At 30.2% G+C, this 12,920-nt stretch overlaps 3 protein-coding genes across 5 annotated transcripts; 2 read left to right on the top strand and 1 right to left on the bottom strand.

The window, feature by feature from the left end:
• Positions 1 to 412: 412 nt before the first annotated feature.
• Positions 413 to 5,268, top strand: LOC126756254 (parkin coregulated gene protein homolog). Its single transcript, XM_050469198.1, has 5 exons — positions 413 to 786; positions 896 to 1,074; positions 2,255 to 2,426; positions 2,616 to 2,765; positions 5,033 to 5,268. Exons 1-5 carry the CDS (start codon positions 525 to 527, stop codon positions 5,191 to 5,193), a joined length of 924 nt encoding a protein of 307 aa, XP_050325155.1. The 5' UTR covers positions 413 to 524; the 3' UTR covers positions 5,194 to 5,268.
• LOC126756263 (uncharacterized) lies at positions 5,261 to 7,499 on the bottom strand. Its single transcript, XM_050469210.1, has 4 exons — positions 7,085 to 7,499; positions 6,195 to 6,338; positions 5,988 to 6,123; positions 5,261 to 5,502 (listed from the first exon to the last, which is right to left on the bottom strand). Exons 1-4 carry the CDS (start codon positions 7,242 to 7,244, stop codon positions 5,418 to 5,420), a joined length of 525 nt encoding a protein of 174 aa, XP_050325167.1. The 5' UTR covers positions 7,245 to 7,499; the 3' UTR covers positions 5,261 to 5,417.
• Positions 7,500 to 9,805: 2,306 nt separating this feature from the next.
• Positions 9,806 to 12,601, top strand: LOC126756261 (sentrin-specific protease 8). 3 transcript variants are annotated; one of them, XM_050469208.1, is made up of 2 exons: positions 9,806 to 9,912; positions 10,920 to 12,601. In XM_050469208.1, exon 2 carries the CDS (start codon positions 11,074 to 11,076, stop codon positions 11,719 to 11,721), a length of 648 nt encoding a protein of 215 aa, XP_050325165.1. In that variant the 5' UTR covers positions 9,806 to 9,912; positions 10,920 to 11,073; the 3' UTR covers positions 11,722 to 12,601. The 3 variants fall into 3 exon arrangements, with proteins under 3 accessions (XP_050325165.1, XP_050325164.1, XP_050325162.1); XM_050469207.1 differs by lacking the exon at positions 9,806 to 9,912 and adding an exon at positions 10,496 to 10,723 and having other exon boundaries at positions 10,923 to 12,601; XM_050469205.1 differs by lacking the exon at positions 9,806 to 9,912 and adding an exon at positions 10,496 to 10,723.
• The last annotated feature ends 319 nt before the right edge of the window (positions 12,602 to 12,920 follow it).

Genomic DNA, 12,920 nt, shown 5'->3' with positions numbered 1-12,920 from the left:
CGTTAGGGTAGGGTATTGCATAATGTATAAAAGTCTTCTTCTCTAAACAAAATATTTATTCTACATTGATGTAAAATCTTGAAATATCTGTCATCTATGCTTGTATGGCTTTCAATTTAACCACAATTAATTACGTTTTCCAACATGTACGATAAACCAAACTTTTATTCTCTGTAGCAACATATTGGGAGAGTATAATAATAAATACATAAATATATTAGTATCATTTTTGTAGGGAATAAATACTAAAAAGGCAAAACAACAGCCCTCACTAACAAATTATTCAAAGCTTATTAAGTTGTTTACTATTCGATTTAAGCCTAGCAACGTTTTGTTTTGATTACCACCCACACCAATTCGTTACACTGATTCCAATACATACCAACTAGACGCTAGAAAATTCCTTAGATTTTAGTAGTTAGTAGCGAGTCCTTAAACTTTAGTTTATTGTTTACCCTTTGAAGTGTTGGGAGCGCCCCTACTCAACAATTCCATTATTAAAGTTCATTTCATAAATAGAATAAATGTTAAAAGCAATGTTACATACGGCACGTGTTCATATTCCAAAATCGCACGAATGTAATGTTTATGGTAAATCAACCAAATACCGGTCTAAATCGGCAAATCCACCAACGACACGCCCTTTCGCAAACTATTCTGCACAACGGGCCCGTTGTGTACCACCATTTTCAGTGCAATCGATGCAGAAAAATACTGTGGTTGTACATGGACCAATAGATGAGCCACCAGCACCCGCGAGCGCACGGGGAAAAGTGAATGGAAAAAGTATGTATCGGTTTAAATGATTTTATTTGAAATTTATAATTTTATCATATGTATGTATGTGTGTGTATGTATGTATGTAACGGCAAGATAATGAAGATATGAATTTCAGATTTGAACGGCAGCAAAAAGAAAACCATTTCCACTTTACAATTGGATTTGGGCGGAAGCAATTTCAACGGTGGTGATAGTCACAGGCGTTCTACAACAACATTTCGCATGTATTTTGATCGTGGGGATCTGCCTATAAAAATGGAGTATTTATGTGGAGGTGATAAAATTGGTTGGACGGTAAGATTGCATACATACATACATACATATATGTATAAATACATATATAGTTGTGTACGCACTTAATGTCCATAAAACACTATTTTCTGTATTTTGAAAAAAAAAAATTGAAAATGAAAATTTGTTTTTATTTACAAAGGTCTAAAATTGAAACTATAAATAAATATGTATGTTTTTGCAATGGATCAAAGTTTGCTTTATCTAAAAAGAATCAGCAAGTATAGATTAAAAAATTAATATTTATATTATATATTATAAGAAAGGATATTAAAATATTATTTTTTTATATAATTACCAATATTCTAAAATAATCATAAATTCACTAAGTTCGTAACTTAAAATAATAATCCTAAACTGCTCTAAGCAGCTCATTTTCCATTGCCATACATACAATTTAACAAAAAAACTTTGCAGTTTTTTTTTAATTCAGTACTATAAATACTACCCTTAGAGAAAAATTTGGTATAATTAAAAATAATACGTACTTAATCAAAAATAATAAATTTTGAATATATGTACATACATATGTATTTGATTTTATATTTACATACATATTCTAGAATAATAAATTTCTAACCTAAAATAATAATCTGTAGAATATTCAAGTTTTAATTATAATTCACTTTCGCTTGCCATTAATACAGCTGCAGTATATAACTTGCCAAAAACTTAATTTTGAACTCAATTTCCGTTGCAAATGCAGATTTTGATTTTGATTGATGGATTATTTATTGCTACAGAATGCAAATTCCTCAAATAAACAGTTCAGCTGTGCATATATAAAGTTTCTATAAATAAATAAAAATAATAATAATTTCGCACGACAATGTTGTCATTTAGAGATATAATATTTTACCGCGGATTTATTGCTCAGGTGGGTGTACTCTATAAAAATGTATACACCTACGAACACCTGCCTGACTCAAAAAAGCAAGTGCTGTGAAAGGGCACATGCTTATGAGCAGATGGGCGAGTGTTGCGGGTAATTGAAATGGAATTGAATATGTTTTTTGCGTTCTTGCATTTTTTGTTGCGTGCAAAGGCGTGCTTGGCATGTAACACGAACGTAAATGCTCATTATATATACATACATACAAATATCTGGTACATGCATACACATAACGATATATTTGAGTAGTATATCTGGTATTTAGTTTACTATAACAGCTTTTGTTCGAAGGTGGATATTGACAAACTCGACTACAGCCTCTACTTGCCGCTCTTCTTTGACGGTCTGTCTGAGACCCAGCACCCCTATAAGACATATGCTCGTCAAGGTGTTACAGATTTATTGGTTGCTGGTGGCGAGAAAATTCATCCCGTTGTACCGCAATTAATATTACCACTTAAGAGTAAGTGTTAAGCAGTTAATATACATATGTATGTACATACATATGTATGTAGTAACATATGTATTGAAGTGATTGCGTGCGCCTTAATGTAGGCTACCGCAAGCCAAAGTGTTTATGACCGTAACGCGGTTTTGATTTTATCGCCAAAAACATGATTAGGATTCTTTGTTTGCGTTTCTTTCTTTATAGATGCACTTAGCACACGCAATTTGGAGGTTATGTGCACAACTTTAAAAATAATACAACAACTTGTTATATCTTCCGATATGGTGGGTCCAGCTTTGGTGCCGTTTTATCGACAATTGCTGCCCATGTTTAATGCTTTCAAGGTGAAAAACGGTGAGTGAAATTAAAAGTGGACGATTAATTATGTAATGCCACAAATATTTGGGTTTTGCGCTCAAAATTTAGTTACATGTGTTTTGTTTTCTTATAAAAAATCATTAAAAACTGTTCCCATTTGAATATGTAGTACTCCATTCATGAGTAAAAACTCTAGCAAAGTGTTCATCAGGGCCGAAATACAGCCTTGAGCAGGTTATTTTAAGTTAGACACGAAGTTTATAACAACCACAGGGAAACGTCGCAGATCTTATAGTGTACATATATACATATAAAGCCATGTGCGTCTGACCGGTCTGTATATACGCGAAATAGTCTCTCTGCATGGACTATTGCCCAAAGAAATTGTATAATCTCCGAAGAAATTGTTCAGATCGGACCACTATAGTATAGTACGGACACCTTTTATATGTGAAGGATATTATAGCTTCGGTGTAACGGAAGTTGACGTTTTTTCTTTTTAAATTATTATTTTGTGTTCAGTCATCCAATAAAAACTGTTGTTTTTTAATCAAAGATATTAAACTAATTAAAATATATACATATATATAATATGTATATTATGTACATACATACATATCATCAATAAAAATATGCATTATATGTGTTTATTGTTACTAATCTAAATTATCGGCTCTCAATTAACCCCTTTTGTTTCATTCTAGAGTCTAGACGTATCGACAAAGGGCATCTGTCTAAGTATACATATTGTTGTTAATGTACAGATAACAAAAGTAAAACTATTTTTTTGTCAATGCACTGAGATTTATTAACTATCAACAGTGCAATATATAGGGAAATGTATATGTATGTATGTATGTACTATATAACCTTGTACCAAAAATGCAGTAAACAAATGCGAAATCTGTAGCTAAGTGACCATGCATACATATGTATGTCTGCAAGTACATACATACATACACATATGAAACCGCGCTGACAACTAATGATAAGCAAGCTGACTTACTGAACCAGACTTATCAACAAGTACAGATTTAGATGATTACTCACATCGAATGAAATTACATTAAATCAACTAAGGGGTCCTCAAGTATTTCGAACTATGTTTTTGTCTCAAATGTATACTTTACATAAATAATGGACCCTTTTTTTGTAGTCGAGCTCATTTCGTTGAAAGATGGGATTGATGACGACAATTGTCAGCAAAGAACAATTTTATTTTTTTATTACGAATGGCTTGGCACGTGGACCGACACGCTACTATGGCTGTAATCAAACTGTCTACTAAACTGTGCAAATATGACTACATATTGATTATGAAAGGGTAAAAGATTCAACCCCTCTGTGGTGCAAAAACTCCGGCGAAAAGGTTTTTAATAAATATGTTTGTGATTTAAAGGCGAGCTGTGAAGGTCTCCGATGGTCGGTTCAAATCGGAACAGCTCACCGAAAGACCAATATGTAGAACTAGACAAAACGCAGTTCTGCTCCTTTTTAAAAAAGATGTTTTTGTGTTGACGTCAAAACGAGCTGTCAAGTTTGTCGATGGTCGGTTCAACTCGGAACAGTTCAGCGAAGCACCAAAAAGGTTTCATTTTAATAAACAGTTTTTCTGTAATGACTTCAAAATAAGGAGTAAAGTTTCCAATGGTCAGTTCAACTTGGAGTAGATCGGCAATGAGCAAATATAATCAATGTTTTCTGCTTCGTTTTAATAAACGGTATATCTGCACTTTTTTTTCTTTGCTTCCTTTGGATAAGCGGTTTTTGTGAAATTATTTCAAAACGAGCTGTAAGGTTACGATTCGACTCGGAACAGATCGAGCAAAAAGCAATAAAGCTTTTTCGTTTGAAGAAACTGTCTTTGAGTGAAATTAATGTGAGTTATGGTTCGATTTAGCTCGGAGTAGATCAGAAAGGAAACAAATAATCAATGTTTTCTGCTTCGTTTTAAAAAACTGTATAATACATATTTCGAAACGAGCTGTAAAGTTTTACGATAGTCGTTCGACTCGGAACAGGTCGGCCAATGAGCGTTATATTTTTTTTCCTTTGAGTAAACAATGCAGGTGAATAGATTTTAAAGCGAGGTATGGTTACTTCGACTCAAAAAAATTTGACCAGTCAGCCACCAGTTTGACATTACATATACTACTATTTATTTAACATAAATTCCTAATTAAAGGAGTCCTATATATTTGCCTGGATATGAGTTGGGTGATTCGCAAGCTTAATATTAAAAAGTGCAAATGTGGGAATTGTATTATTTGCAACTCTCTTATTAATTTCCCTCTTCTTTGCAGTGAATTGCGGCGATGAAATAGACTACGCTCAACGCACCAATATGAATCTCGGAGATCTCATCGATGAGACCTTACAAGTGTTGGAGTTACATGGCGGCGAAGATGCTTTCATAAATATCAAATATATGGTGCCCACTTATGAGTCCTGTTATTTGAATTGAATTACGTCAATATTGAATTATTTTCTTATACCTATTTGTATGTAAAAAAACTTATTAGAAAATCAAATGCGTTTTTATGCTATCATCTGCTTTGAATATATTTTCATTCATAAATCAATTTATAAAATTACTGATCATTTAACAAATTCATATTTCTTAAATAATTGAAAGTATAAAAAAATTTTTGCGCCAAATTTTAAGCAATATTAAAAAATAGTATTGCTTTACTTCTCACGTAAATCCCATTCCTTACCGGAACGTAGAGCCATTGCCAAATCTTCAGCAATAGCGTAGGATGCAACAGCAATGCTGAAAGAAAATAAGAGAGTAACAATTAGTGTTAATTGTAATTTAAAATTCAAAACAATGTAGCTTAAACAAAAGCTGCCTCAGCAAAATGGAAACACATTTGGTCTCTACAATAATAAGTGCAACTTATGTGAATAACTTAAATTGTAATACTTTAATTTTTTTTAATTTTTAATATAGATATTTTAGATCTTCAATGAGTCAGTTAAAATATTAATATTAAATTAAATTAAAACTTTTGTTCGCCAAACCGTACATGAAATTTTACGTTAAAAATCAAGCAATCAAGTCATAATTTTTTAATGAGAAATCAAATTAATTAAAAGCTGCTAAAGTCCAAAAGGTGGGTTTGCATACACAGAAATGTTATTTTAATATTTTTCCCTTATAAGGTACACATATATTTAGATTTAGAATAATTTCTACCAACATTAGAGTCTACCAATGATGAAATGATAAGAAAAAATTATTCCATATACACTTACTGCTGTTGCATAATATAGTCTTTTTCCGAAAATTCGTATTCGTTGCCCTTTATATTGTGGGGAGAATAACGATTGTAGAAACCCCAAATAGAATTCATCAACTTATCATTATATTTTGCCGGTGTATATTCAGTCACTGTAATAAGTAAGAAAATTTAATAAATCTAAATATAGTATATTGCTTTAAATACAAGACTTCCAACTTACATTTTTTATTAGTATTAATATTTTTTGTTTCATTTTTATCAGTGTTGCTCTTTATGCGAGCTATCAGTAAGTCCCTATTATTTAATTCGCGCAATTTACTTGCGGCAAAGGCTCCTTGGGGCAAAGCGGCCATTTTTGAACAGTCTGCAATATGCAAAAAAAGTAAAACGAAAATATAAATACACATGTATGTACATATATACAAATCAAATATCATTACATGCCCGTGGAAATACTCGGAATTTAAATAACGATGAAATTAAAAACACAATTTTTAAATAAATAAAATAATAAAAAAACATATTTTTTTATTAAAATACTAAAACTGTTTTAGAGGTCAATTCTATGAACCTACACAGCTGATAAACGAAGCATGGTGCGATAACAAAACAAATGTATGCGTATATAGGCATTTGATTTTAGATTTGGCACGTTTTTCTGAGACTTTGAATTATTTAATTTTATAAATTTCCAAAATTTGTTTTACAAATATTAAACATATAACACCCACTTCTTCGTATAATAAATATATGTGTATTATTTATTATTTTATTAGAACATTGAGGCACTTTAATTTTTTATTTTATTAACATAATTGCCTTTAAATTAAATTCTTCATAACTTTCTGTGATATGTAGAATAAATATATTTTTTTTATGCATTTTATTTTAATTTTTGGTTATAAACTTGTTAACTTCTTACTCTCTATTCGCCTGTTTGGATTAACAATGTGATTTTAGTGAAATACATATTAATAATTTTTCCAAAACACAATTTTTTTAGTCTTTTTATATTAAAAAAAATTAATTTTAAATGTTTATAAAGTAATAGCTTTTTCCTCATATTCCTGTATATATAAATATTTAACAAAAAAATTAAAAAGCTCATACCTTCACAATTGTTTAGTATATCACAAATAACGGGTTTGTCAGTGAAATGTGATTCGCTGTGAACTGTAAAGTCACTTTTTAATAAGTCTTGCAAACAATTTCGTTTTCTTGGCAAATTCAGTATAATGTTTGGATATTCGTCACTTTTTATAACCACCATTCAAGCGTCTTTTTAAGCAATAACAAAAAAGTATTGTCCTTTCCGCACTGAAATAACTTTTTTGGTTAATATTTTTGACACTGTACACAAACAATTTTACTATCAGTAAAACAACACTTTTGAGTTAAATCTAAAAAATTTAACAAATGACCGGTTATACATTTGTATGCACTTGCAAAAAATCATAAAGAATAGCAAGATGTTGCTTTCAACGCTCGTGATGTTCAAAATTGAACTGATTTTGTTGGCAACATACGGCTGAGATTTATAAGTACACTGTTCGATTGTTTTCATTCGCTGATTAAATGAATCGGATGAGTCCGTGACGCAAAGAAAATTCATATGCATACATATGTATGTAAGTATGTATGTGATAAGTAGTTGTAGATTAGGGGCGGGTGTCAAAGCCGGTGCTGTTAGTGGTCAGTAGAGGCTGTTGAAATATAACACTAAGATGAACTGTTTAATCTACATACATATGTGTAAGTACATACATACGTACCTACATAATATTGTTTATAGTAGATACAAAATTATTACTTCTTATCTATGGAGTATGAAGTTTATTATTTTTATTACGCACTTTGAAAAGAAAATGAGAAGAAAAACTAGGTTTACTTATTTTGCTACAAGTAACGGATGGACATTTTCTATTTTAGTAAAAATTTCATATGTGAGGAAGATCACGTTATACACAGATCTATAAATATGGCATTGATAAGTAAAACAGTTAAAGTTAGAAACACGTATGTATGTACTATATAACTAATGTTGTAATCACTTTGGTAAGTGTGACTCGCCTAACAACTTTTGTATTATCTAAACAGTGTTGTTTGTTAGTGTATTTTTAAGATTATATATACATAATCTGAAATATACAGAAGTTAAACTTCTAAGATTTTACGATATACCTAAGCAAACTTTCAATTATCTTTATTTAATTTAAAGAATTAAGAATGTTTTACTGTATCTGACGTTTCCTTTTTAAGTTATTTCAATATGGCGTATGTGGCTCTAAATATAACAAGGTTGCATTGCTCAAACAAAGAAAATATATCAATCTATTTGATTTAAAAATATTAAATATGTTCTAACTGATAACTAATGTATATACATATACATATGCATGTATGCAAGTACATGTGTATATATATAGTAGTTTTGCTTAAATTACCACAATGTTTTGACACAGGTAATGTAAAATTAAGTTTAGCCTTCTTATTTCTATTAATTATATACATATATATATATATGTATGTATGCATTCGAGTATATAATGGAAATAAGTAAGAGCAAGTAAATATCTTAAGAGCCCAAACAATCTACTGTCACCGAAATAAATAAATTGTGGAAAAAGCGCTACATTTTGAACCGCTACATTTTGTTGAGAAATTCGCCGACGATTGTCTTTGTTTTCGATGTGTTTATTATTGTTGGTGCATATATTTGCACGCGAAGAGACACGAAATCATAAAAAATTAAATAATATTTCACTGATAACGATATGTACATACATATGTATTTAGAATCGTGTCTCAGCAATTGTGTTCAATATACAATACCCATACAACATGGTTTTGTTGTGTACTTTTTGACAGACATGTAGACATATTTTCAAATTAAGCATGAGGATTTGTGCAGTTGCAATGCTTATAATGGGTCCGTTTAGATAATAGTTAATTTATGCTTGGTCTTGGTCATGTAAATGTATATATTGTTTTTTTGGTGGATTTTTTATTTAGTTTTAATTATTTTTTCAGCTACTTATATATAAACTTATATAGGTGTAAATATCGTTTCTAAATAGATAAGAATTGAAAAAACAAAATCTTGTTTTGACTAGTTTTTTATGTTTAGCAAAGCAAAAATGATTTGAAGATAATAAATATTTTTAAACAGAACTAAAAATAAAAAAATATCTTAGATATAACGTGTGCGAACACTCATAATATGAAATTTAAATAAATATTAAAAGGTGTTTAGATAATTTTACAAAAAAAATAATAAAAGTTTAACATTTCTTAAAAATTACATGCCGGGCTATTTGTAATCTTTTAATCGCTAAATAGAAAAACAACATTGATGAAACAACGAACCTCTATTGCATCATTCATCATTTAAAGTGTTAGGAAAACCTTAAATGAGAGTTCGAATGGACGTACGTATGTTCATAAATATGTATAAAGAAATTAATTGCATCTAATTAACTTAATAAATAGAAAAGTATGCATATAAAATCTACATACATATGCATATGAGCTGCACAGTTTTAATAGAAATTTACAATGCATAAATAAAAATTAAAAAAAGTATTTGAAATCCATATACTTAAACTGAGAGGTAATTAAAAGAAATATTGAACATTCAAAACATTTTGACTATTTAATAAATGGTTTTTTATAACTCTTTTATGATTGCTTAAAAACGCCGAAAATAATTCATTTAAATTATGTCTCTATTAAGGGTTAATGTTGTAGCATGCAACTCTGTATCCTTCTTTATAAAAATTCGGCGAATTCGTTCAAACAGCTGTATAATATTTGTTTTTCTTCATTCTCTTAGAAGTCATCATAATACACTATATAAATAAAGTACTTGCTTATAATTATATGGTTTTAATCTGTGTAATAAGACTCCGTATAGTGCAATAATAATCAAACAAACTTTGGTAAGTTTTCCTGACACTCTCATTGACATTGCTATTTTTTACAATTCTTGCCCTTGATATTTTTTCACTTTTCGCGGATGGAGAAGCAAGTGTAGAACACTCGCCAATTTGAATTTTGTTTTGGTATCTTTTTGCTTAGAGTTGCCTATATTCTTATTTAAAGGAAAGTTATATATTAGTAAAAATATTATTGATGTTAAACTTTTCGTAAACTTTATTTACATACGCCACAGTTCTTTAGGTTTTAAAAACTCACTTAACAAAGCTAAGTTAATTTAAAAAAATACAATTGTAAAGCCTCTAAAGTTTCTAATCCGCATTCGAAGCTAACCTCTTGTTATACCATGTTCAGACCGAAAATTATAGGGATCAGATTACCTTTAAGCATTTCATAACCCAACAGTGTTCTTACTGCCGTTGGTGATTTATAAATCAGATGTTTTTGACATTCAGCCATAAACATCAAAGTATTTATTAAAGTGTAATATATTAACCTTCGCCATTCTTAAAGGGTTGGCAACAAGCACATTGCATAGCTGCCATATATTTATTAATTCGCCGCTTGAATTCGTACCGGCGTTTATAGCCTCATATATTTTCCCGCATTGCTTGATGCAAAAAACGAAGCCTAGAACAAAATAGAAGAGTGAGAATTGCATTTTTTTTTGTTCTTTTTATTGCGTTTTAATTCGCAAAAAGCAATTGTCCACAAAAAAGTAAAAGTGGTTTTTAAGTTTACGTTTCTATATATTTTATGAAATTGAAAGAAAAAGCAAGCTGCAAAGCTGTTTTGCGTACAATATCAAACTAGGTAAAATGTGTTATAGCAATCAAAATTTCATAACTATTGAAAAAGCCGTTAATAATAACTATTCATATTAAAATTTCATGTTTTCATGTAACAAACCACAACTATACGATAATTTATATATGTATGTATATATACTTGTGTATGTATATGAATGATTTGAAACGCCTTGACGACATTTACAACGATATTAATGCAGCAGAAAGAAAAAGTAAATGTAACTTGACAAAAGTTATCTCAAGCCTAAAGCATTATCATACGACGTGTAGAAGAGAACACTAAATCAAGGGAATTGGCAGTTAAAGTGCAAGAGCAGAGGTAGCACTCGGACATTGGGAGAAGCAACGGTGAAAATGAGTTCCTACACGCACGCCGATCCTATAGCGCTTAGCTTTAACGACACATGCCTTCGTATGAGCGATGTACAATTACTACAAGGACCGCATTGGTTGAACGACCAAATACTTTCATTTTATTATGAATACCTGGAAAAGGTAAAATACAAAAATAATCCGGATTTATTGTTTGTCGCTCCGGAAGTAACACAATGTATGAAACTAACAGATGATGACGAATTGGAAACCGTACTCAACCAATTGGAAGCGCCACGAAAACAATTTATTTTTTTTGCACTCAACGACAATGAATCCACACAAGCGGGTGGTACACACTGGTCACTCTTGGTATTTTCACGGCCGGAAAAGACGTTCTTCCATTTTGATTCGTGGGGTAACAATAACTCGTTAGCATCTCAACAATTCGTACATCAAATTAAAGTTGCCTTGAATTGCCGCCAATGCCATATAAAACCCATACGTTGCTTGCAACAAGCAAATGGATACGATTGTGGCATACATGTTATATGTATGACAGACAACATAGCCGACTATGTTAACAGATATGAGTGTGTGGAGGGTGTAGGACCACTACATCAGGATATAATAAGCGCAAAACGATCCGAACTATTGAAATTAATTCAATCATTGGGAGGAAAGGTATAAACAATTCTGTAACAATTACGTAAGATGAAGAAATTAAAGGCTTTACTGCACCGAAATGTACGGTGAGATATAATCTGATAGCGGCTGTTAAAGAAACGAACGAAAAATGATCGCTAAAAAGTAATTATTTTTTTATATTAGGAAAGCACAGGGATAGATATAGAAATAAACGAAAATAGTAAACTAGTATCTTCTGTATTAAAAATTGCAGTGACACCGAGTTAAAAATGATAATCTACTGACTTGAAATAAAACCTTGTTTTATAAGTATGTAAGATAATACAAGATATAAAAATTTCGAGAAAACATCGATTTGAAAAATGTAGACTTTCTAATTTCCAAACTAAAATCCTTTTGAAAAGGTATAAAATAAATAAAAAAAAAATTTATATTAAACCATAATTTAAATTTTATGCAAAGGGATTCTTATATATCGAGTACCATATATAAAATATATGTAACTAAAATACAATGAGCATATACATACGAACATACATTATAAAAGGAATGTGAAAAAGCAACATTTTAACCCTGTAATATTAGGCTATATTAGTTTTATGCTTCACTTTTTTCAAACAATGAATTGCCGCTAAGTTCCTACTGCTAACTATTCCCTTAAAAATGCTTTACGCAAACATATGTATAATTTATTTCTCCAATATGTGCATAGCACGACTTAAACATACATAGACTCTCAAAACATAGTAATTAATATTACACTGAAATGATTTTGCATGCAACCAACGCATACAAATATTGTATGGGTTAAAACGCATTTTCCTTACCCTTAATTATAATTGTACACTTCAAATGTTTTTTTAGTTTTAGAAATAATTCACTATAATTTTTAATAAAAACTACAACTCGTATCACGAAAAAATATGCATTATGTCATTTATGGGCTATTGGCAAACTTAAATAATATTTTTATGAAGAATTTTTAATTGATAATTACTAGCTTCATCAACAATATTGCGGAATATGAACCATTCTTACGATGGATAGCGAATCTAAACTCAATAAAATCTCGAGATGAGTTTTTAAATCGCTCGTTCATACATGTAATCCTCTTAGCCAATCTCAGTGCGAAATTTTCGAAAAATCGGTTTTTTTGTTGCATTATCGGATAGTATATTTTGAAGTCGAAATTCAAATTATTATATTATATATATATATACATATATATATTATAAGCTATT

Source organism: Bactrocera neohumeralis, chromosome 4 (genome assembly GCF_024586455.1).
Source record: "Bactrocera neohumeralis isolate Rockhampton chromosome 4, APGP_CSIRO_Bneo_wtdbg2-racon-allhic-juicebox.fasta_v2, whole genome shotgun sequence".
NCBI lineage: Eukaryota > Metazoa > Arthropoda > Insecta > Diptera > Tephritidae > Bactrocera > Bactrocera neohumeralis.
Note: the sequence above shows the minus strand (reverse complement) of the source record. Positions and strands in the feature narration are given on the sequence as shown.